This window comes from Pterocles gutturalis, unplaced genomic scaffold, assembly GCF_000699245.1.
Source record: "Pterocles gutturalis isolate BGI_N339 unplaced genomic scaffold, ASM69924v1 scaffold22294, whole genome shotgun sequence".
NCBI lineage: Eukaryota > Metazoa > Chordata > Aves > Pterocliformes > Pteroclidae > Pterocles > Pterocles gutturalis.
Window position 1 is genome coordinate 2,141 of NW_010133775.1, and position 27,454 is coordinate 29,594.

The 27,454-nt window shown below is 36.7% G+C and overlaps 1 protein-coding gene across 1 annotated transcript; it reads right to left on the reverse strand.

The window, feature by feature from the left end:
• CGNL1 (cingulin-like 1) lies at positions 1–27,454 on the reverse strand (the record flags this gene model as incomplete). The annotated part of the gene is made up of 11 exons (XM_010081374.1): positions 25,868–27,454; positions 25,255–25,349; positions 24,220–24,313; positions 23,052–23,153; positions 22,182–22,330; positions 21,547–21,682; positions 19,296–19,508; positions 4,162–4,368; positions 3,736–3,840; positions 816–968; positions 1–171 (listed from the first exon to the last, which is right to left on the reverse strand). Coding segments are annotated over exons 1-11 (3,003 nt in total), but the record flags the coding sequence as incomplete, so codon positions are not given.

The following is a 27,454-nucleotide window of genomic DNA, read 5'->3' on the forward strand; positions in this document are numbered from 1 at the left end:
CTCATCTTGCATTCTCATGGTTGTCAGGCGTGATTTTTCTACCTCAAGGTTTTTCTCTTTTAATTGTCTCTGCACATCTGCAAGTTCCCTGCGATTTTTCTCCTTGTATTCATCAAGCTGGTTCTGAAGCTCCAGAGTTGATGTTCTTGAGACCTCTACCATTTCAGACATCTGGGAAAAAAGTACATATAATTTTTTTCATAAAATAGTGCTACAAAAGATCCTGTCATGCTTAATACACCAAAAAGTTTTTTCTCCAGCTTCAATATTCAGCTCAGTATTTTCAAATGGAGAATTTATCAAACATGTTCCCAAACAAATTAATTTCTATGCAGAAGTGTGAAAGCAGAAAACAGTAAGTTTATTTTCATGTGCGGCGAGATTATTCTCTTTGTCTGTCAGCAGTTCTTCCAGCTGACTGATGTAATGAACTGCACAGTCACACCTCAGTATATCAATATTAAGTTGTATGGTTTACACACAGATGGCAAAATAAGTCTAATGCAGAAGCATTTTGAGAATCAGCTGTAAAGTTCTGAAATACCGCTGCAGCATACATTAGAACTGAACTGAAATCTGGGATGTTGTTTAAACAAACCAGAACTGTTTTGCAACAGTATTTTGAGATAGCAGTGTTCCAACCACTGTTCCAGCCCTGAAAGCTTTAATTGATAGTCTCTAGGTTAAAGACACTAATAGTAAAGTTTGCATTTCACTTTCTTTTACACATTAAAAAAAAAAAATCTTTACATTTTGGCAGCTCATTTGCTGCTGTCTGTTAGATATTCAGATCCCTCTTTGGAGGGAACTCATACCTCCTCCTGTAACTTTTCAACAGTCTTGTTCAGTTGCCATCGTTCGTTCTCCATTTCATTCTTTATCTGCTTTAATTGTTCCTTCTGGTGAGTTTCATCTTTTAACTGCTGAGTTAACTGTTGTCGTTCCTGCGAAATACAACGGATGTTCTCCTACAGTAGATTAAAAAAATATCTATAATGAAATGTAGACCTCTTTTCTAATGCCTTAAAGGAATGCTGTATAACACACTCTGTGCAGTAGTAATACCACAAACTTAAATTAAAATAAAAAGTTTATGGAGTTACAATTTGCTAGCCAGTATAGGACAAATATTATTTTAGCAATGCAGTGCTTTATCCTTCCTATAAATTCCTAATACACTGTTGCAACATTTGTAGGACCAAACACAGACCCTCTTCATGATTCTACTACGTATAAAGCATACATTCCTCTGCAATTGCACATGTCAGCAAATACTCTTTCCTGCACAAGGTTCAATACCTTTTTCAGGTTTCACGTTTTCCTGTATTGCTCCCTTTAATGATCCCTGAAAAGTTTTTTCAACAACTACCTTTTTTCCTAGATAAAAAAATAAAATAAACCATAAATCTGTTCCTATGATGAGTGGGAAATAACTAATGGCGCTATTTTTTTGCCCTATTGCTGTGCTTCTACAGCACCCAGAAACCCTAATCAAGATGATGTCTCATTGTGACAGATGCTGTGCAAACAGAACCTTGCAGCTCCTAACACAGAAATCCCCTTCCTGAAAGAACTTTTGCCATTAAAGTTCAAACCAGACCTTCACTATCTGGATTAATTTTTTAATGAACTACAAAGCTATGCTGTATGCTTATCTACCCGGAGCTCCAAATGCATCTGCTATCTCACATTCAGGATATTTAAGAACTTACCACCCTCCAACTTCTAAATACCGTCCATCAGCAGAATAACTGACTGTCACAAGTTCATTCTAATACAAGAAAAGCAGCTTATCTTCCATCTGCATGTTGGGACTCTCACCTCTTCCTCTCCCTCCATAATAAAATACCTTAATGGCCCTACTGTAAATAGACACTAAGAGACTAGAAAAAGGGTTTTTATGTTTTTATGAAGTCTGAGAGGCACCATTAAATTGATGAAAACCAGATTATGGACAGTTTAAACTGCTCCAACAGAAAAATGTAAATAATTTAAATCACCATCAATTTTAAAAAGCATTTCAAAACATCATTTTATATTTTAATATTAGAAATCTAAAGTTTTGTTGAATATCTAATACCTATGACGCTTATTACACTTCAAAAAACTTTAAACGTGAAAACACAGCAGTATTTCTGTAGGCAATATAGATCAGAATCTCAAAAAATAATTGTTCTGTTATTAAAGAAAAAATATCATCAAAAGTTAGAAGCTAGAGATTTCTTTAAATTCATTCTCTCTCTTATGTTCCTGTACACCCGTCAACAAAAGACATCTCTGATACAAACAAGAGTTAGGGTGGATGCCTAAGCACTGTCTACATAACCCTAAAACATGCTGGGGGCTAATAGATGTTGTTTTGCAAAGCCTAATTCTACACCAGAATTGGTTTAGCCAACACAAAAGGATTTGAAGAACCTTGAAAAGGTTCAACTTTAGCACTTCAGTTCTAAAAGCTGTTGAAGCCTTGGGCCTCTGCTAATGTGCCATATTTGAACAAGTTACAAAAACCTCATGTGACCCCCTCTCCATCAGCCTGTCACAGATCATTGAACGTTACTGTTTGTTTACACATCCTTGAGAAATGAACTGCATAGACACAGATCAGTTAAACACGTTGTGGCAGAGTAACAGTACCAGCAGGATGCTGGTCTGCATTTCCAGCATGCTGGAAAGGGAAGTAAACATCAGCAAATCTGGTCACTCTCCTTACTTCAGAGTTATCAACAACAACAAAAACCAAAAAAACAAACAACCAAACAAAAATCAATCACTAATATGAGAAGAAATCTCATCTACCAACTAGGGTAACTGTCAAAGTAATAACAGGTATAAATTGCAATACTTAAAGAAAATACTAAATAGGGGGCTTGATGCAAGCAGTGGATCACCTCAGTTTTCATCAGATCATGCTAATTTTTGCCTGATTTTCAGGTATGTAGCAGACCAAGACACCAGAGATTGAAATTTAGCTTTTTCTGCTCTGAGTTATATTCTGGCATCCTGAAAAGAAAAATCTGTACTTTTCATGTATTGCGCCTCCCCATTTTCATCAACATATTCTCCACTGTTTGTTACTGAGAAGTATGATAAAACAAATAACTACTAAAAATCAGAAAGTGTTGTGAAGTTGCAATCAAATTAATTTAATAGAAAATGCAATTCCTAAATAACTGACCTGTTTCAAAGAGAAATTAGTTTTGCTGGGTTTGCTTTTAGTTAGTTCAATAATAATTATTAAATATACCAGTTCCATGCAACATTTGCAAATAAGACAGGCTTGTAAAAATAAAGATAAGCCAATTTCCTGATATTTGTTTACTACCAATATTTTTATTCATTCCAAGTACAGCTTTATACTTTTATATACAAATACCTACACACAACCAGAGTTGACCGATGATTCAAAATAATAAAACAGATTTATAAAACCTTAGGCAGTTTATTTTGTGATTCATCTCCTTGAAATTTTGCTAGATCTATGGAAGTTAGAAAAAACCAACCCAAACACACAAAAAAACACTTTAGGAAGAAAACAATTTTAATTAGGTGATGCTATGCTTCCAGGAAACGCTTGAACATTGCAGTGAGGTCTGGATTTTAAAATAAAGTGTACTTCAAAAAGAATGAGATGTTACTCTGCAGAAAGCAATGGTGACTCAGGTAAAAAAAAAAAAAAAAAAAACAAAACAGGAAATTTAAAATTTAAATATTCAAAATTGCTCTTGTTCTTACCTGCATAACTTCTACTTGGCTTTCCAAAGACCTTTTTGACACTAGCAGTTCTTTTGCCTCCTTTTCAGCATGCTTCAAAGCTTCTTCTAATTGGTCCTTCTCTTCCTGCAATGATAGGATTTGATACGTTTACAAATAGCGGCAAGGCCTTTCATCTGACAAGCAAACTGAGCTATAAAGTATGTTCACTCAGCCTATCACTGATCTCCCTAGTTCCATGCTGTGACTTGCTTTTACACTGGTTTTCATTGGGGAAATCTTTCCTATGCATGTCAGCAAACTGCATCCTGCTTCTTCAAAACCTGCTGGTTTTGCTTAGCCTTCCCAATGATATTGCCCATCCTCCTCTTTGTCAGCTTTTGTTCAGTAATGTATCCTTTGCAACCAAGAAGGAGACTACTTGAGGGGCTCATTTTCTTAACTTACCTCATATCTCTTTATTTTTTCCTTCACAGAATTTTCTTTTCCTTTCATATCACCAATTTGTTTGTGCAACTCTTCAGTTTTACTCTCTAGCTCATCAACTTTTCTCTTCAACTGTTCATTTTCCTCAGTCAGCTCTTTGACTTGGTTTTCTATACTGTTTCGCACCTCTTGTGCAGCGTTTCTTTCACTGGTGAGGAGAGCAGCACTCTAGTGAAAACAAATTATGTACTGTTTAAAAAAAAAAAATGATGCTGTTTTCCAACTGAAGTTTCATATGGCACCACAGCAAATATAGCTAGAATATAACGTTAAAAAACAACAAATAATTTAACTTAAAGTCTGTATGCATTACAAACATGTATTTTTATTATTCATATTACTGTGAGAGAATACACAAGGAGCACTTTTTTTCTGTCATACCTACATGCTAACATAAACATACAACACCCTAACAGTCTCAGGCCTGTCATAACGTATTTTCACCTTAATATCTTCCTCTTCATTGCCCTAAAAAATTTTCGTCACCAAATCCCATTGTTAGGAAATTCCAGGTAATCTAAAAAACTTAACAGACATCAAAGGCCACATGCACCTTTAAGGAAGAACGTATTCATGAAGAGCATCTTCCACAGCAACACAAAATTTAGGCCCCACTGCTTATTCCAAGCGCTAACATACAACACTCTACATCCATCCAACTATTTGTGCAGCTGCAGACTAAATCAGCTTAGGGAACAGGATCAACTGTAATACATACACACACAGATAAACATAAACAGATCTTAATACTAAAATTAAAAAAGGAGGGGGATAAGGTATTACAGGAAAAAAGCCCCAATCCACTTCAAAATATGGTTCACGAAGTGCTGTGTCAGTACAGAAGAACAGATGGTGGGCAGGCATGACCAAGCAACAGAGACTGGAGGTACCTTACAGTAGTACTGGTGCAGCTCGACCTGCATATCATACAGCACACACAGGGGCTGCACTTGTATTCAAAAAGATCCACTTTGTATCTTTTCAGGAACTCCAATCAATATACAGTACAAAGACAAAGTATAATAAACTACTCATCACAATTTATCACATGTGGTTGATAGATTTCTTCTTTGGCAGGGTAACCAGCTCCAGCATGTAACTTTTCAGAGCTAATCACCTTAGTCTCACCACCTATCATCTTCTGAAACACCCTATCATTTACTGTGAAAACCATGAGTGGAAGTATGTATCTGCAGCGCTATACTATCTCTACTGTTATACCATAATGCAGATCAGGTATGTACTTATAAACATTAATGCAGTAAAGAGCTGGATGGATTTAATTTTTGCTCTTCATTGACTTGTCAATCAGAATCCCCTCCAAAGAACATAATCTGAGATATAATCTATGGTTCTTGCTCTTGGGCATTCAGGCTCTGATACAAAGCAATGCTTTGTAAAAAGATCTGGTTCTCCTGTATAGGCTCACTGCCTTCTCCATTAAGACCTTAAACAACAGTAAGAACACCAGAACAGCACACGAGTCAGTCCAGACCAGTATTCTCTCCAGTGGCCATAGCTGATGTTATGGACAAAAAGAGGAAGAACTACAGGGCAAGTCTTTCCCCATTACACAGTTCCAGCTCTAACTGTTTTTCCTTCATGAATATATCATCCATTAATTTCTCTAATTCTTTTTTAATCCCCTTATTCCTTTGTCCTCTACATTATCTGCTGACAATAAGTAATTACACGTCAGTTACTTAAGCATAACATTTTTGCATGTGAAATTGTGTTTATCTGGCTGAAAACAAAAGAAAACCTACAGAGTAGTTTGGTAAGAAACTATGTCATGAAAGCATGAAAATCACTTTTCAGTTACGCTCATTTTGATTGTACATCCTGATTTTCCCCTCACCACCCCCAAAAGGAACAAGCAAAGTTATATAAAATGGTGTTTACAAAGTGCACCCTCACTAGATTGTTCTCTAGCAAGCAACAGCTTTAAAATCATGCAAATTAGTTTGATAAAGCAGTAACTCAGAAAACACTCAGACTGTCTACAGGGTCAATGAACTTATTATACAAAAACTGGCAGCATAAGTAGGCTGACAAGTTCTGGTCTTTTGAAAACACTGAAAAAACTTGTTCTTCCAAGTACACAACTAGTTAAAAGCTCTGAAATAAATCTCTGTTGATGCTTTAAATTCTTGCCTGCTGAAATTTCAATACATTTATATATTCCTTTAATTCTTGCTTTTAGCATAAAGCAAAGTTTTACTAATTAGAAAGCACTTCACCAGTGGCTCCTTTTTGTCTCATTTCCCCTTCTGGAGCTGAGTGAAAGCAGCTGAGGCATGCTGGGGAGTTCAGGGAAAGGAATGCTGATTTGTCTGTTCTTTTTCATCCAACCGCCTACACAGGGCTGCACAGTAAGAGAGGACTGCAGCAGCAGATCCACACTGTACCTGAAGATTCCACTACCCCATCTACCATGGTTCGCTCTACTTTCCCAGCACAGGAAGCATTAGTTACTTGTAAGTACAGGCGCGCACGCACACACAAAAGCAAACAACCACACAAAACCCCCAGATCTACATACATAAATATTCACATAAATACATCTATATGTATTTGACCTAAAGGTTGAAAATTAAGTTCAGCCTACACAGATGCAGTCGTGCAGACATATCTAGAGATCTGCTTCAGCCTGCCTTTCGCTGTATGTATCTTAGGATATTGTTCCAGCCACTAAAATGAAACTGAACTGGTATTCCCTCTCCTTTTTCACTGTGTATTTCGTAAGTTAGCAACACGCTAGGTGAATATATATAAAAGGTGGAGAAGTAGAAAGGGCAAGTTGCAAGTATTATATTTATTGATCTAATTTAAAATCTTGGAAATAAAATTGGGTATTTAAGTAAAACCTGCCTAAAGTTCCAGCTGCCTGAGTGACCAGCACTTCACCAGCAGATCTCCAATGACCTTTTGCATCAGGGTTACACCTTCACACGAATGAACTGTTCCCAAATAAATTCTCTAACAAGTTAAGTACAAAATTCCTTTCTTTTACCTGGAAGGGGTATGTCTTTAAAAATACCAACAATAAATATATACACTCAAACACACACTTTTTCAAGATGGTAGGTAACCTCTCAGTACATATGGGGAGCTTTAGTTAGAGAGTGGGTAGTTTTCTTACATACCTTGTAGGGAGAGCAGGAGAAATTTTCTTCACAATGCACATTTCACTGTATACTATTGTTTCAACATCTTTTCAACTTGTTTCAGATAAGACTATCTATCCTATCAGTTTACCTTACCCAATAGTACTATACACATAAGGCATGGAAGACCACCTTCAGGATATCATTCAGGATGACATTAGAAAAAACAATACATGACTATCTTCAATTTGATAGTGAGATTTAAACAATGTCAAGCCAGACAAATACAATTTAGATGTTCTTTGGTAGAAAATGTACATGTAGCATCACTTCTCCAAAGGAGTCAAATTACACAGCTGTGTTTAGATAGAAAAAAGCCTATATTCATTTATTGCAGGCAGAGTTCTTCACTGGCATCAGTGAAGTTTCTGGATTATAATAGCTTTTCACAATGCACATCATATCCTGTAGCATACTGCCACAGGAAATTAGGGTATCAAAAACCTCTGTGCCTCTTAACTTCTACTCTCCACTGTTAGTCTTATCTGGCATCCCACCCCTTGGGAAGATAGGCAAATGTGACAGAAAGGAGCCTGGGTACCATTAGAAAGGATATATACACGTAGTTCTGCCAGACCTTGCAGCAACACCATTAGGGGAGAACCCAGTGGAGAGAGATCCCTAGCCATATACTGAACGGTTACATAAGGTTTGCGCCAGCAGCTATCAAATCATATGTGGAGGCTGCTGAAGCAGAAATAGATTGTTGTGTCCTTTGACCATGGAGCCCTACCACACAGGCAGTGTACTCAACCAGCCCCAAGCAACTAGAAGGCAGTATTACTCATGTAGAACATCTAGTTAAATTTACCACTCTGTCATTAGAGATGGCCCACTACATTCTGCATAAAATTCCCTTAATAAAACATGCCCGTAGAAGACAGGAAAACCACTGCACTGAAATTACTATGTACATTGATAAATTCTGAATGCAAATCACTGCACTTCATAGGCTAAAACTGGAAGTGGCAAAGGCATAGACAGTTTAAACTGTACAACAGAGGCTGTTTGCTAACAGCCAGTAGTAATCTTATTCTCTTTGGTTCTGTCTACATGAGCAGAAGGCACAGCTTCAATTTAAAATTCAGTGACTAGCTCACACATTCAAAAAATAAGTTGAAAGCTGCTTGCAAAAGCATTGGAGTAGCTTAGAGTGATGGGGATGAAAGCAAAAGGATAACTGAACACTATAGGGCTAGTAAGTGCAAATGAGGAAAGAAGCAAGACAGGAAGAATTCACACATACAGACTATGCTGTGACTCCATATCCTTCAGTCCACACGTCACTTATTTGTAATGGTGCTGTACACAAACAGTGTGAGTTAACAAAAAGTCCTTCAGGCTTAATGACACTACATCAATTAATGACTCCTGTTGGTACCCATTCATAAATCCTTTACATTGTTACATTTAATATTTGGGGGTGTTGGTAAAGTTTTAGCAATTATTTTAACTAAGTTTATATACATTTAACCCATGGTAACAGAACTGGGTAAAGGTCACAAACTAATGATTTAAGCTCAATATGAAACATTAACAAACATGTTAATATAACATGTTCTTTAGTTCACAGAATTGTTTATCAGCCTCTTCAGACAGTTGAAATGAGATTATGTAAGTAATACAGAGCACATAACAGATAAAACTGGTTAAACAAGATTCGTGAAGACAAAAGCTGGAATAAAATACTGCATATTCAGACATATTTGCCATACAAAAAAAACCCAACCAAAAACCAAACAAACAACAAAAAATCCCAACACCCCCCAAAAAAAACAGGGAAAAAAAATGTATCAAGGATTGAAATGGGCTCTTTGGATCTTAAAATTAACACCTCAATTCTAAGAATGCAGTTTCTTCCCTATGATATATAAAACATGCTTATTTCTTTTTACTCCCAATTGCTAGTTGTGGCAGTATGTTTTAGTAAAACAACATTTTTATGTGTTATATTATGGAATTATATTTATGTAAGGTAAAAGCCCTATAGCATTTTCCTTGTTTTCTTTGTTTGCCTGCTTTTGCTTTGTCTTTCCTCCTAATCTGTCTGTCCTCACTCTGTCTTCCAGGGCATTCAGTGCCTTCTACTCACAGAATCACAGAATGGTTTGGGTTGGAAGGGACCTTAAAGATCACCAAGTTCCACCCCCCTGCCATGGGCAGGGACACCCTCCACTAGCCCAGGTTGCTCAAAGCCTCATCCAGCCTGGCCTTGAACCCCTCCAGGGATGGGGCATCCACAGCTTCTCTGGGCAACCTGGGCCACTGCCTCACCACCTGCACAGGAAAACATTTCTTCCTAATATCTAATCTCAATCTACCCTCTTTCAGTTTAAAACCATTACCCGTTGTCCTATCCCTACACTCCCTGACCAAGAGTGCCTCCCCATCTCTCCTGTAGCCCCCTTTCAGCACTGGAAGCTGCTATAAGGTCTCCCTGGAGCCTTCTCTTCTCCAGGCTGAACAATCCCAACTCTCTCAGCCTGTCCTTGTACGGGAGGTGCTCCAGCCCTCTGACCATCTTCGTGGCTCTCCTCTGGACTCGCTCCAACAGGTCCAGGTCTTTCCTGTGCTGAGCTGGACGCAGTTCTCCAGGTGGTGTCTCACAAGAGCTGAGTAGAAGCATTCCCTACGTAGCTTATTTCCTATGTTTAGCCTGTTTCACATTCAGATTTCTATCTCTTCCATCTACCCACATCCTTGCAGACTTCTTAAGCACATGATTTAAAGATTAAGCAAGCCTTATCAGCAGACTTGAGCTACAGAGATTAGGTAAAAGAAGCTGGAAATGGGTCGCAAATTTCTGAAAAAAGCTGGAAAAAGAAGTCTGTCAAGAAGAAATAAAACACAGCTATAATGAGGTCACACAATACAAAGTCCTCTGTGACTGCCTGAAGATAAGCTTCTGCATTCTGGCATTGTGCTGTACTGCACATGCACTAGCTTTACTTATTAGCCCAGCAATGGACTCAAACCATCATGAACAAAACAAATTATGAACTGCAAAAAATAAGTTTCTGTCCACAAAAAAAGATCATACATGGAGGAAAATAATCTATGGTGGTCAATAACCCCTGAAATTTTTTAACAGTTCTCATACACTTTAATTTTGAAGCTTCAGAGATCAGTCAATCAGCTTGAGAACAAGTCAAGAGTTTACAGTAAAAGAGGCTGTTGCTGCAGAAATAAAGGAGTGTTGCAGAAATGAGTGAGGCAGTAAGAGAAAGGATTGTTTCACAGCTAAGGTACCCAAATACAGCCCTAGAGAATCAGAACTCTACTCTTGTCTCTGCCAAAGAGCTTCTGAGGCAAGTCACTCAACCAAAACTTTCCAGAGGGGATCAATAACTGCATGCTCCTTCCTTTCCTTGGTGCTTGATTTCAGACACTAGGGTTTGGTTTCCACAGGCTTGAGTCCACAGTTATGACTGAAGTCAGCAAAAATTGTATCCCAAATATATCAAAGACCATACAGTGTTTAACATTCTGTTAACTGAGGAATCTCAATTTGAACACAGAGAACTAATGTATCCTTTTGACAGTAATCTCCCTAACTTTTGCTTTCCTGTACTTCATATGGGGAATAACACTACTCCTAAGCTTGCAGCTATGCTGAGAAAAGGAATTAAAGTTTGTGAAATAATCGATATAGTTATTTCTTCAGAAGCTTTTAATGGTACACACTGCGTGCAGGAACAGACCAAAGTCAGAAAAACAGTGATAAACAAAATATTCTACAACTGCGTTAAAATGACTATAAAGCTACTTTTAACTCATAACAGATGGATAAGAAGAAAGTGAGAGAATTCATGCACATATATGTGTGTACTATTTGATTTGATATGTACACCTGATTGATAAAGTTTTACCTAGCACAGGTCTGCTTATCGAAGCCCACATCATCACAGTGCTGGAGTTCACATGCATGCACATTTAGTTTTCAACTTTGGGCCTAAGGAAGTTATTCTCCATAAGGGAATCTTTAACAGGGAAATTCAATCCCTCACTTCTCATCCTGCTTCTTTCAGATGTTTTGCCTAATAAGAAATTAATCTAATAAAGTTTGTGTTTGTGTCCTCGTATGTAGTTGCATACATGTCCAGAAATATTTTAAAATATATTTAAATTAGTCAAGACCAAGTTTAAATAAAGCAATATATATTGTTCCAACTCCTTTGTTGCAGAAATCTCAGTAGAGGAAATACATTTATATACTATTTTACTCTGAACTTTGGTGCAAGCAGGGAAAGAACTGGAGATGAAGCTCAGCTAGTACAAAAGGCATCAAAATCCTTCCCGCCACCCATTATTGTTCAAACCCAAAGAAACTGCACAGAACATACAACCAGGGTCCTCAAGATGCGAATGAAATATTCTATTTCAACCTGAATACAGCAAAAAACCTCTTGGATAGGAATGCAGAAAATGTTCTGTGGCTCCACACCTTTTTTTACCACACCCTCAACACTGGCAAAGACATGAGAGTGGTTGTGTAACTGATCATTAAAAAATGGTTTTGGCTGACTTCAGTGTTTCAGCTGGTGAAATTCCCCTCTGGCAGTGACTGCACAGTACAGGACCTTTAGAATCCTTATACAAAAAACAGGAAGAGCTGAAATAAGGGTAAGCAAGTATCTTGTTCACAGTTTACTGGAATTGTTAAATTTTGGCTAAATTCAATGTCTATTAGATACAACTCAGACATTTTTTCTAGAAACCTTTATATTTCCTTTCAGAATCAAGTTCAACTGAGTAAAACTTAATTCACCCAATGAACTGTTTGTTCTTTAATTGCCATACTTGAAGTACAAATCTAAATAAATCTCCATTCAAAATGAGCTAAAGCACAAATAGAAGATTTTTTTAATGGAAGTAACAGGCTTTCAAATATTCTTTCCATATTCATACTTGTGGAATCAAAGTAAATGACATTATAATCTTCCAAAACCTGAAAAAAAAGGGAATAGCGTGTCTGCTCACTTCATTGTGTTCCTGGTGTGGAACACAAAGTATCAAGGAAGATACTGTCTGCTGAAATCAACTCTGAAGTCTCATGGGCCACCTTTTTAGGCTGAAGCTGGACTAGTTCTTTAACTTCTTGGACTACAGGTAAAAAGTTTCATGTGCCTTCAGAGATCCAGATCTACCCTGCTCCCTCAGATGACCCTGAGGGGGTAGCAGAGATGGAGATATCAGATCTCTTTCTATTGTGTTTTCCTGTCCTTTTTGTATATAAGCAAAACAAGTTTAAATAAAACAAATAGACACTGATTTCCCTAGGTAACATGCAGGTGATTTCCAAAGAATGAAAAAAAAAAAAAAAAAAACAACCCACCAAAAAACCAAACAACTGACACCCAAAGAAAAAAGACAAACATACTGAGTCTCAACACAGGGACAGCCCTTTAATTGTAATCCTCATTAGCTCTTCAGTAAAGACAGCTTCTGAAATCAGTATTAGTCACATGTAGTCATCTAGTTTTTAAAGCTCATGAATGCAAATAACAGGTATTTATTTCTGTTTGCAGCTCTGTTTGTAGTTCTGGCATTTTTCTCCACTGTGCACCCTTAGGCAATTCTTCTAACCTTAGACACTATTCTTGAAGCAGTTGGAAGCCCTGGGACGAATAACACAATAGCATGGATAGCATGGATAATAAAATCTCATACCTCTACAAAAGAAATATGAAAACTCTAAAAGCAAAATGGAGTGTTAGGCTACCACTCCTGTCCCCTCTCCCCAGAAAACACAAACAAAAACACCCAAGTTTCTGGAAAGGAGACTAAATGGCCTGAACAGTTTTACTTACTGCTTTTCTACCTTGCACTGATCATATTAATTCTCCCCACCATCGCAAAATGAGGCCTAGCCTGCTTTAACATGTGGCTTTGCCTTTGCAAGTTAACTATCATTAGTTACCTATTAAAAGGGTCAGTGTGTTTTTCTCTCTTAGTGAGGTACGCTGCAGCCAACCTGAATCCTCAGCTGTACGTCAAGAGATTATTCAGTAAGCAAGTGCACAAATTTACAAGCAAGTCAGATTGTCTTTCTTTCCATTTCAGCTAGAGCCATTCTATTAACTACTTAAAAATTATTCACTTGCGACAGTTTAGAGACAAGACTTGCTTTCTTGCAAGGCCATTTTCACTGATCTAAATAGTATCCTATGCTTAATATTATTTACAAAACTATTCAGGTCTGTATGTACAAGATGTAATGAAAGATTTAAATAGCTGCATTTTAAAATTGAGAATGCACCTCTTTTTTTTTTTTTACGCAGAGCATATTCAACAAGATTTCCCAATATAAGTACAACCTAACATTTACACAGTTATAAGATCCAGAGCCATAAAAGTATTAACCTCTCAACCAGTAGCTATAACAATGTCATATCATCCACTTTGCTATCTATCATGACATACTCAGACTGGCTTATACTAACAGTTTTTTTCAAGGTCAGAAGTTGTTGCAAAGACTAGAGTAAAATGAGTAAAATATTAACTGGCTCTGTGTTCACACTGTACCCTACTCAATGGACTTGCGCGGTCAAACACTTCACATACATACACAAGCCAACATACACTTTCACAGGACAAACCACCTGAACATACATATAATGTCTTCTGCTGATAAGGATTAGAGATGCTTCTGATGGTATTAAAGAAGTATCTGACTGCACAGGCTCTTGCCAACTTTCAGAAACAAAAAAAAAACCCCAGAAACAACCAAGACCCCTTTGCAACCCAGACTAGCTGAAATAGTTCTGGCTGAATAACGTTCACAATGGTGAAATGACTACTAGAGATAAAAGATTTTTTTTTTGGTCTTGTTTAGATGTTGTCCAATCCAACTCTAATAGAACTTAGCAAGACCGTTTTGCTCAGAGGCTTTCTTGGCTCTATATACAGTGTAAAACCCACTCAGTCATAGTTTCATGGTACTGTTTGCATCCAAACAAAGTCCCCACTAAATAAATGGAGGAGTAAATTGCATGGAAATGGAAGACCAGGGGAGCTGGAACTTAAAAAGCTTGCTTTAGCACTAAAGACAAAGTCACCAAGTTACATCTTCAGTGCGCTTTAGAGACATGTTTATTATACTTGTTGACAGCACAGATAATATTCCATAATCTGTTTGGTATTTCATTCAATAATGCCTAAAAATATGCATGATGCTATTACCAAACAACTTCCTTTCCATGCATAGACACAGCAAAACAAATCAAATCAGTCTCCCAGATTTTCTGAAACATGTGCTTCCAATAACAACGCCTATTTAAGGACTGCCTGCAGCCACAACGCTTCTGACTGTGCACCCTCCCTCTCTTTCCCCCACTCCATCTGTGTTTGTAGGATCACACTAAAAACATACCAGGCTTCTAGAGGGCTGGTTAAAGGAGGGCAGAAAATGAGAGGGGAGGAGGAGGGTGGGCAGGTCATGAAAGAGACAACATTGACTTGGACCAGTCACTCCACTCTTCTTTGACTCTCTATACAGTTTAGATCAGTTACCAATCAGCTTCTACCACTGAAACAAAAAAGTGTTATTTCAACATGGCAAAGGTTGCCTCAGGCAAGCAGAGGAAAGAAAAAACCCACCAGGGCATTTAAAATCCTGGTTCATCTTCTCTAAATCTTTTGCAATTGTTGTTTATCTTATTTGAGGTTAACGGACTACACTGAGACACAGCATTCAGGATGCAGATTCAGATGAGTTATGGATGGATGTATACAAGGGCATAATGATGTTCTTATGTCCAAGTAATTCCTATCATATAATTTGTTTCTTTTACTGCTATCAAGATGATGTTTTTATAGAGCTATTTATTATAACCCCAAGATTTCACCTTAGAGTGGCACAAGTTAGTGGGGATCCTATTGTGTTTTTTCCATATATGTAATTTTACAGTTACATAAACTAAATTTGTCTATCACTTTATGTACCAAAGTGTCTCTGCAATGCTCCACAATCAGTTATGTCTTCACTTTACTCTGAGTAACTTGGATAACTACTGTTTAGTGTTTGTACAGTGTTATTCCAAAATAGGTTCTCAGAGTGTACTAAATTTAGTTATGTTTCATTTTACACTTTATATATGCCAAGCTATTTCTACAAGAACGGCATACACAGTATATGTCAGTATCATTTACAATGCTTAAGCTAGTTTTTGTAAAGCTTCTACTCTATGTGAGACACTTCTATTAGCTTTGAAGAAGAAATATCATATTATCAGATTAGGTAGAAATAGACACAATATTCACTTGCATTTCAAAGTTCTTTACAGCTCTGTGCTAGATTCACCGAAATTCACAATCACTTCCTACAGATGGGGAAAAAACCAAGAACAAAACCAAAGCTTCTTCTCATCTACGATTTTCAAAATTTTATATTATTTTCTTATTTTAAAGGAGCGAACTTTTAGTTCTTAACATATTCAGAAGCTAACCACTGTCTTTTCCTGTTCCTACCACTCGCTCTGTTAAAATTCCTTCTTCTCTTTAATCATGTGTCTTTAATCACATGTCTTAACACATACATTACAGTTAAAGCTCACATGACCACAAGCTTCATTGCATTCTTAACTGTGTTGATAAATGAATCAGCTTCTAAACTCTGAGTGTCTGTTTTATCATTTTGAGGACAAGGTCAGAACTATGATGAATCCTGAATAAATCAGTCAAGGTCAGGCTTTGATAAGCCTCACCATAATGTGATGATTACAGCTTTTCTGAACAACGTAATTTGCACAGACTGTTTCTCAAAACAGACATAAATTTTTACGCCACTGTGCAGTTTGCAACTGCACTCTCGAGCTGATACAGTTTCCGTGGAATTTGAACAGTACTAGTTGCAGTTTGCTACGGCCTTTTACCTCAAGTATTACATTCCAAAAGCTATTTCATCACTGGCACTTCATTTACAGTGAGAGAGGACTCACGGTTATGTAGTATATTTCTGGCCTGTTGTGTTGTAGGGTCGGATTAAATAATATAAATTTTTGTACTACATTAAAACCAGAAGGGGAGTCATATTAGTTTGTGCTCTAGCACTTGCAGTGATGGAGAAATTAATTTTTAATTAGAAAGACATTAATTTTAAAATTCCTTATTAAAGGTAGTTATTACCCCACAGACATATGCTATGGAAGAGTAAAACTTTTACTATTGTTAAATGGAAATAGTCTGGTCTCAGTCTTAATAAACAAATAATTAAATTAAGAACAATCACAGCCATCTCAAGACCTCCACAAACAAACGACATAACACAAAAATGAGCTAAAAAGGTAAACTGTAGCAAAGAAAATTAATATCTTAATATCTGTGGCTTTATATAACAAAAAAAACCCCAAACCCCAACCTACCACCACATCAGTGAGCATAATAACAGAATCACACATGACAAATAACCCCACTCTGTTCTCCTATCAGATAACCTTGACTATGTTTCTAACATGATTTCAAAACAGATCTATGTGGCACTCTAATCACACAGACTAAATGCACTTGTCAACCTATCTGATGGCTCCAGCAGCTGAAAAATTCTTTTGATTTAACATTAGCACAAAAACTACTTCCCTTCCCCCTGCAAAAACTTCCTTTTTGGCCTAAACATATAATCATAAAACACCTTTATTCAGTGTGCCAGTTTGGATGCTATAGAAGCAATATAAGAACTAACAACCTTGTACATATAAACTCTGATATGCCCTGATCCGTCAAGCATCACTATCCATATTTTCTGTATGATAAACCACTGCTACAGCATTTACACACCTGTTTTCCTCATTAAATACAACAGAATGGCCCTTTTCACTAATTTTTGATGGAAATTTCTTGTATCCCACCATCCAATATAAATCTTCCCAGCTTGCAATAATATAAAAAAAATCAGGTCAAGCAACTTCAAGTGTATAAAACATGATTTTCACACACACTGTTGGGGGGTATTCCAGATTAATTATAAGACCAATAATTAACATCATACGTGTGATCCCAGCACCTCACTGATCTAACTCCCTGCAGAGACTGTTTATACTTTTCTGATAGATGATATATCAAATTCAACAATCCCAGCCAGCAGGCATAGAGATAATGCTGGGCTTCAAAAAATCATTAAGGATACTAATACCAGCAAGATTAAAACATAACAAAACCAAACCAAAACCATCTTTCCAATTAACTATGATAAAAGTTTTACTTGAAATCACTTGAAGTAAAATCAGAAGACTAGGACTGGCGCTTAGAACAACATTAATTAAATTTCACTTTTGAACATCTTATTAAATTTACTATTAGACTATGTCATGCAAGTAAATAAATGCTATTTATAACTATCTCTAAGCTACAGCAACCCAGTCATAGAGCCATTTCCCAGACCATGTAATTGTTATGCCAAACAGACTACTCTTTCATTTCTTGTCAGTCGTAATTACAGTTCCGTAATTGAAATACAGTAAATTACCATGCAGTAACTTTGAAAGATGGTTCACTGAGGTTAAGCTGTCACTACAATTACTGCATAATAAAAAATGATAATTTAAATGTTCTACTTCTCTCAAAGAAAAAAAAAATCAGTTCAAGCAGCTCAGATGAGTCAAATATCTTCATGATGATGTAAACAAAAAGAAACAACACATTTAAGCAAAGCCAAACAATCTCAAGTAGAAGTCCTAGGCTGTATAAACAAACCAGTGTATATAAATTTTTCTAACCACTGAAGAAAATTGTGCATTTAAAAACAATCCTTTAAAAGAATACTCTTTATCAGAATTCAGTCATACAATATCTATCCAGCATCTTCCATATGCACTCCTATCTTGCTCATAAGGCATATAAAGCTTTGGAAACGTCTTTCAAGTTTAATTTTAATTCAGTTCTATATTATGTTTTTGGCCACAACCAGTAACTGCAACTCACCTAACATCAACGAGGTGTGGGTAAAAGGTGTAAGTTAGCATGGTCACTTCTAAGCATAAAAATGTGCCTACAATTTTGAATTACATTTGTCAATCACAGTTTGCCTTTAGAAATTTTGTCAAATAGTTGGCAGAAATAAAACAAGGGAGGGACATATGCAAAAGACACAAATAACTGTCAATGCACAAATAACCCTCAACTGTTCCCTTACCAAAAAAATCTTTCAACAAATTCCTAGCTGCCATCTCTGTGAAGATAACTTCATAAAGGACATCTTTTGGACAACAGTAACAGATATGCACGTCTGAAAACTGTTCCTATTCTCTCCCTTACAAAGACTTTCTGCTGATGCTGGAAGAGGCAATTCCTACCATTCTGTTTTCTTCCTGTCTGCTTCCCGACACCTGCTCCCTGCTGTTTCCCTTGTGCTGGCACCCATCTGAGCATTCAGTAAATGAGATAAGGCCCATGAATGAAAAGGACACAAAATAAAACAAAAATAAGCCAAGTTGTAAGCAGTTCAAAGGACAAGGTGGGACAATGTAGCCAGGGAACAGGATGTGACACAAGGAGCTGAAGGCAGGAATAGTGTGCTGCAAAGAACTGCAGAGAGCTGCTAGAAGCTCCAAAACTGTAATTTCAAGAGCATCACAGGCAAAGCACACTGGCGCTCTTCAGGGCATCCTCAAGGTTTAGTGATTCCATTTAACCCAAGACAAATAAATGGTCCTCTGGACTGTACTCCCATCTACCCTCTCTAAAAGTTTGCAAGTAAGCAAATGTAGTAAATAACTGCTTGAAGGGTCACAACTTCAGCTGTGACAAACAATCAAAACACTATATAATGTATGAAATAAAACTTACTATCAGCAGCTAAGAATCTCCTAGCCCAAATCTTTACCTATTTACTTTGCTAAGAAAATACTAGTCTCTGAAAGCATCTAGTATGGGACATCTGAGAGAGGTATGCTTTTTCTCTGCAGAGATTAATTGTAATCTGTAATTGTTCACCTCTGTTGCTTTCTCCAGGCTCTGCTGTAGATTGAGCAATTCTTTATCGTGTTGCTCTTTAAGTTTATCCATCTCCATGTCATGGCTAGATACTTCCTCTTTTAGTGCTCCTTTCAAGGCTGTAAGCTCTCTCTCTCTCTTTCTCAAAATTTCTTCTTGTTGATCTTTTGCTAGTAATACTTCTTGCAGATCCTGCTTCATTTGCATCAGCTCCTAAAGAACAAAATTAAACACAATTGCATGACAAATAGCTCCAACGGATGTTCCATTTGTGTTTCAGAGAAGGAAAGCATCTAAGTATATGCTCCCCACGGCCAACTTCATTTCATATGACTGATGTCTTTTTTGTGGCTTTTATGGTAAGCTAAAAATTTACTAAAACCTAGGATTATTAGAAGTACAACATATAGCTGATGTTTTATATAATGTGTCAACATATCTGATGCTGCAAAACTACGAAAAGATTTTGATAGTGTATGTTACGCTCTCTGTAAATAACTGAGAAGTCAAATGAAGGTTGCAATTTAACAACTCCCTCACTCCTACCTTCTGTAGCAACGAGGCAGATAAGAACAAAGAAAAACTTTTGTTTCCCACACTGCAAGAGAAGCGAACCCAGTGATAATTCCTTGTTCTCATTTCTGATGGAAAGAATAAAGTAAGTTGCTTCTGCAAGTGCTGAAGACAAAACAAGTGCTTCCCAAATGAGTCCAGACCTTTATGCCCTTCCTCCTCCCACCTTGTTCCCCCTAGAAGTCATTTCCCCTCTCCAGATTGCTGGGAAGGAAGTCAGTAGTCAGCGAATCTGAAGAATAAATACATGCAATCATGTATACAAACACAGAATAAAATAACAGCAACAATCAAGAATGTACAGCTTCAAGAATTACCTAATTCAGCATTTCTCAAGCTGTGGATAACTGCACTTTCAAAAAAGAATGTAAACTTCCCCTGCACTGACACAGGATTGGTACATCTAAACAATTCCTGACACACATCACCTATTCTGTCCTTGAAAGCCTACAATAAAAGGGACTCTACCATCCCAGATAGCAATGTTCCACTGTTTAATTATCTATATTGATAGCAAATGTTTTCCAATACTTACTTTAAATCTCTGCAGCTAAGTCTCTTATTGCTTACTCTATCCCTACACAACATAGAAAAATTGATCACTATCTCCTTTACAGCAACATTATATAAGATATGCTTTCGACTCTTCCCTCACTCTTCCATTCAGACTAAAGTCCTTCTTCATAAGTAATGTTTTTCAGTACTATCACCATCATTCCAGATATTCTCCTACTCATGTACAACTTTCAACTGCAGTGCTTGAGATTTAGGACAGTAATTTAAGAGTAATCAAATCTCACCTACACAAAACAAGGTAGTTATTCTATTCAGCATATCTTGCATTCAAACATCTTTAATATTCCTGAGATCTACTGTCTATGCTTTTGCTCCCTATTTCGCATTTTAACATTTAGCCTCCATTTCTTAAGCTAGTTCTTTGCACTAGTATTAAGAGAACTTAATTGTTTTGGTACTACAAAGTATTAAGATTATCGTGAATTCTAATCTTCCTCTTGAACCATTATGCACTGATACTCTTACACAACCTTATCAACAAATTTAATATGCAGTATTCTCTATTTAATCATCAGTATATTACTATAATGAGGGCTACAGCCAATTCCTCTTTCATCCCAAGGTGATAGAAAACCTGTTATTCTTTTGTTTCTCTTGAGACTATCCCTTCTCTTCTCTCCCTTGTCTCATCAATAGGGAGACAACAATTTTGAGACTGCTTTGGTGAGTTCTTTTAATTTTCTTAGTTGAATCTGATCTGGCCTTGCTAGTATGTACACCTTTAAACTGATCTCAGTTCTGAGCCAAAATCCTATCTACTTGTTAAAACTGACTGAGATTATCTGGTTATAGTGGATAATTCAGCTGTCCCTCAGCCACTGTGTTATTTGTTCTCCTGTTCAATAAAAAAATTGTACTTACTCTTTGCATTCCTTTTGGTGTTAACGTCGTTATTATAACATGCTTTCTTACGTTACTTCATAATATTTATCATATATTTTTATATATATTATGTATAGATATATAAAGCAATGTATATCGGTTTTTGATTGACAGAATGGGAAAAAACTAAGGTATGTATTTCTTCTACCTGTATCTTGGTTCTCACTTTTTATGCAATTCTTTTTATTTTTTTTCATCCTTCTACTACTTTATAACTAACCTCAATCAGAACCTCTTTCTCGCCTTCATCAGTATGTTTTGCGTTATCCAGTTCATCATGCATCTCAGAGAGCTGGTCTTGAAGATCTCTGATCTCACTCTGGTGTCGCTCCTGCTCCATCTTCACTTCAAAAAGCCTCATCAGGAAAAATCAGACAGGATTTTTTTAATTTGTAGAAATACTAATTTGTTCTTTCAAGTACTAAAATGATGTTAAGTATCTGTTCCCATGTTCCCCACAAGAGAATGGGTTATAATGAGGCAGAAAAATGAAATGTCAGAGGGGTAAAAATGAGAACTCTTTTAAGCAGATATTTAAGTAGAAAGTTGTATTTTATTTTAAACCTGGTACTAAAGCACTTGAGAGTTTCCGTATTTTAAAGCGTTGAATTATATATTACAACCATTAAATATTAAAAGCAATTTGCACTGCAAGGAAGACTAAATTCAGCAATCTTTCTTTTCTTTACAAATATTCTAAAACCAGGATGCTTTTAAATAGTAGAAACATTTCCTACAACAAACATCACTCTATCTGATTCCATTAACGTTTTCTGAAAACACAGGTACTTTTAATCTAAAAAGTTTAAGAAAAGGTACAAATGCCAATTAATAACTTTTCTAGAATTAACTCACTCCTCTAAGTTTTGCCTGAGTTCCTTCTCGCTTTCTTCCAGCTCCTTTTTTAAGGCTTCTTTTTCACGTATACTTTCATCAAGTTGCATCTGAAGATCTTTCAGGCTTGCTTGTGTTGCTTCTCTCTCTTCCTTGGAATTTTGCTGATTCTGAATTTTGCACACCAAAAGTTAAGCAAGATTATAGACTAAGCATAAATAAATTACAGGCTCTTTTTTATTATATGAAAGAAGCCATTTCAAGACTTTGATATTTTTCACTTGTAAAAGTGCTTATTAAGTTATTAATATTAAAAGCTTGGAATGTTTATTAAAACACACAAAGCACTGCTTTTTGAGTTTTATTAGAAATGTGAGAAGTGAAGTCACCTCAGTACTATCTAATCAGTTGCAAGTATATTGATTCTGATCAGAGACTCAAAATGCAAACTGAAAGAAGCCAAGCTGTCCTTCTTATGTCTTCAGCGCATGGTTGTACATAATTACTTTGAATTCAGCACTGTAAAAATAATGCTGTAATTAATAAACAGCAGCTAATGAGTAATATAGTTTGTTTCTCACTCCATGCCTGCCTCACTGCAGATTAACATATACCTCTGCAGATATCCAAGAAACTTTGTGTCCACGTGCCTGATATTTTTATTCACTGCTCCAAACTCCTTCTCAAATACTAAAAAGAAAGCCATTTCTTAAGAAGGTCAACTACGCTATGAGCAACAACACTTACAATAAAATCTCTTCTGTAAAGCACAGGTATGTCTGGATTAAAAAGAATACGAAGCAAAAAAGATTCAGCTGGTTCATCAGTTGTCACTTACTTCAAAAAGTAATTTGAAATAGTTAAATGCTTTATACCAAGGAAGTGCCGTACCCTAATTTCTAGATCCAGTTTTTTCTCTAATTCTTCCACTTTCCTTTCAAGTTCTGCTTTTTGTTCCACCAATGCTTTTACTTCAGCTGAAGAATCCGAAACCTACAATTAAACAGAGATGTTTTTTCCCCCCAAAGCTAAGATTTGCTTTGACAATTGTTTTTTAAAATCTAAAGTAAAGCTACAAGCAAGGCTAATAAAGCACAGCATCAACTGCCTGAGCTCACCAGAGACTTTCCATATGGGTCAAGCCAAGCTTAAATTTTCAAAGGAACCATGATTTCATTTTCATAAAACTTCTTGGTAATTGCTCAAGGCATGTTGCCAATAATACAGAAAATATACAAACCTAAAGAAAAATTCAAATTAGGCAACATATGAATTAAGTTACAAGTACTCCAGGCCAAATTTGGCTGAGATATCACCATGTTGTGATTTGAGCCCACTTGGCTAGCAGCAAAACACCACATGGCTGCTCGCTCACCCTCCCCACCCCCTCAGGAATGGGGGAAAGAATTAAAAGGGTACAGGGAAAAGATACTCGTGGGTGGAGAAAAGAACAATTTAATAACTAAACAACAATAAAATTTAAAATAATTATAACAATAATAGTAATATACACAAATGAGCAATACACAGTGCAACTGCTCACCACCCAATGACCAAGGCTCAGCCCATTCACAGCAAACGATCCTGGAGCAGGGAGTCCCAAAACCACAACCCCAGAAAAGAGATAAGAGCCTGAGCGTCTGAGAGAGCTACAGGTGACCAAGAGAGTGAGATATTACCCCAAGAGAGAGAGGGAGATGTCCCAGAGAGAGCAAGCTTCCAGACAGTCCCTCATAATATACTAGGCATGACGTTCCTGATATGGAATATATCATTGGCAAATTTGGGTCTCAACCCTAAACCTAAGGTTAAATCCTAAGCTTAGTAATTGGGGCTGTGCTCCCTCTCAGCTTCTCCCGCACCTGCAGACACTGGCACAGCAGAGAAGCTGAAAAGTCCTCGACTGTCCTCAGTGCAGGATTAAAATTAAGCTATACTACTGTGAGACTACAAGAGTAGTCTAATGGAATTCAGCAAGGGGATTAAAATTTTTAAAGCCCTGTTTGAACACTGTATCACTATGAAACAAGCCAAAACAACTTAAAAAAAAAAAGTTTACCTGTGTCTTTCCAGCAGCTCTTGACTTTAAAGTCTGAATTTTCTCAAAAACTAAGTTGACTTTCCTCTTTGTCACATCATCATTATCAGCACTTCTAAAACACAGACAGTACAAGTGAGCAATTATATGCTCAAAGGTACTGTTTTCTTAACATCAAAATAAATGCAGTGTCTAAACTATTGAAAATCACAAAAAAAATCTAATATGAACCAGTCAGAGATTATCTTAATTATTATTTCATTAAACCTTTAAAGAGAGGTAAATAAAAATTTATATTCCAAATGTTTTCTAAAAAACCCCAACCAAACAAATCAAACACAAAAAACCCCACTGAACTCTTTAATTGCCACTCTCTTCTACAAGACCATAGCTGTGGAAAAACAGGTATTCAGCATGTATATTAGTCAAACATACTGAAATTAGAAGTAATTAGTATTCGGTTTTTCAGGTCCTGGCTACTGCACCATAAAATAACACTTCAGTATCTCCCAGAACCTACTACATTAGGAATGCAAGGAAATTTAAGTGCGTCATGTATATTTTAATTCATTTCTCCTACCTTCATCTTTCAATAAGTTATCATTAGAAAATACCAAGTAAAAGAGCTACAGGTGGACAAAAGATTAAACACACAGCAAGAAGAGAGATTCTGTCAAACCTTAAAAGATAACACTTGTCTGTTGTTAAAAAATGCACAAGCTTAAATTCCCTTGAGGTATGCTTTGAATTCTTCATTAACCTCCATGTCACCTGAAGTTTAACCCCAAAAGCATTTAAAAGACAAAACATGTTCTGATTCACAAATGTCAAGTACATTTAATCAAATCCTGTACAAAACCTTACGTAAATCCTGATTGCCTGAGTACTTTGAGATCCCATAATGCCTTAAAGGACACAGCTGAGATACAGAATTATGAAACAGACACTTCATTTAGTCAGAGCTTTGATCTTCCAGTCTCATATTTTAAATTTAATAGAAAATAAACACTGAGAAAATACAATCTCCTCCCCCAAAAGTTAACTATGTTTACTAACCCTTCCTTAAGGTAATTGTAAAGTATCTGCTTAGCAGTCTCCTCATTTGTTTGCTGTGCAAGATCTTGCTGCCCTTTTAAGAGATCAGGAGTTGCCTAAAATGACAAAATAAAATGTCAAAAAATAGAATCCCATGAGGGTTGTAAATACAACCTGTACAATTGAAGTTTTCCACTCTAGTCTATTATAAAAATATTTATGTACTGCGGACCTGAAGTTCACAAAGATCCACTGGAGTTTTGGTTTAGTGCAAGAAGAAAGTGTACTCCGCACCAAAACAAAGAAAACATAATTTTGCATGGGGTTACATATATTTCAGCATTCTGATTTTGTGTATTTATGTTTAAGAATCATCATAACATAATTTACAATTATTTTCTTTGGCCCCACCATCTTCCTTCACCCATACAGGAATAAGTTGTTTTACAAACTACGTTTTCCATACCTGCAACTACAGGAATAATTTTTGTATTTACATTTCTCCAGAACAACTTTGCTACCCCATGGTATAGGGAGTTTGTTCTAAGGAAGCGCAGAAAAATATGAATTTAACAATATGACAGTTTTAATAAGCTGGAGTGCAAAACAACTTAAAGAGGAAATTCAAAATTACCTGTGTATTAGGGATGGATGAAAACGTTTTTACAGAAATCTTCTTGGCTCCTGAACTAGCTGGAATTGTCATTCGGTTTGGCAACAACAAAGTAGAAGTTACTGTTCTAACCTCCTCTCTCTTATTCTGTCCCGGGAGTGTAGATGACCTCAACATCAAGCTCTCAGTATCAGCTCCATTTTGTTTATGGTATTGCAAAGAATTGAAATTGCTGTTCTGAGTGTCTTTATCAGGCATTTGCAGTTTTCCAATACTTCGAGCAGAAATCTTCATCTCTTTGGAAGGTGACTTTTGATTTCTGGATAACTGCTTGTGAAGGCAAACTTCAGATGGTCTCAGCAAGTGCTCAGTTGACTTACCCAAGCTTCTACTGAATTCACCTAAATAATCTGAATTTACATCAAGCCCTAACGACAAGGCACTATCAACACTTCTTGATCTCTTACGATCATCTGGATGAATTCTATTCCTTTTTCCTGACCTACCTCTTCTGTGAGGATCAACTCTCTTATCAAATTTCTCAATTAGCTGATCTACTCCTGGAAGTGAACCAGTGTCAATATCACGGCCCGTTCCAGGCAAAAATGGGATATATCTTCTGTTTTCATGCCGATTAACATTGTCTGCATAGATGGCATACTCTTGGTCATCAAGTAAAAATCTGTACAAGGAATTTGCAGAAGTGGGAGTAGCTGACGAGGATGATGATCTTCGTGAGTCATCCAACACTGGCCCAGCTGAATCTTGTCTGCGGAAGGGAAGAACATCTGGTCTAGGTTTTCTTGTCTCTGGATAAGCAGTGGAGCTAACACATGAGGATCCTCCAGAAGACAAAAATGATTCTGAAACACGCACTTCATTAGGGCTGATCATGCTACTGGGACAATCCAACAGCTGCTTATTTTGGTCTTCTACTGATCTGTTCAAATGTATCTTCTTTGAATTTCCTTTGGTTGGCTCTGCAAGATATGTATTTGTTTTCTGTAGGGACGCTACTTTAGATGAGGAAATCCAAGGCTTTACTTCGGTTTTATCTTCATCTGCAAAAGATTTAGATTTATTGCACACAGAAGGTTGGCAATTCTCCAAGTTATTTTTTGCAGGATCATAAGGCTGTAAAAGTTCAGGATGTCTCTGAAAGTTCAACAAATTGGGGGATTTTGTTGTTCCATCTTTAAAATCTGATTTTCCATTTTCCTTTTCATCCAGATTAGTTATCTTTAGGCTTTTAAGCATACAGGGTTGCATGTGCTGTGCTTCAGGAAAATTTGTGTGTTCACTGTTTTTGTCCTCCAACTTAAAAGCAGTACTGGAGTCCGTGGCTGGCTTGCTTACAGTCTGAGAAATGACCTGCTGTTCTTTTCCAGAAGGAGGGGGATTTTCTGAAAAAGATCCTTCTGTATTGTTTAGTACTATGTAAGGATGTCCATCAATTCCTTGGACTCTAATACTGACACCATAAGACCCTGTCCTAGAATTTTGTGCATTCCTGGTTTTGTGAGTCCCATCACTTGCGAGTTCAAGAGTGACTTCATAATCCTGCTGCACGTGCTTAAAACCAGCAAAATATGGCTCCATGATTATCAG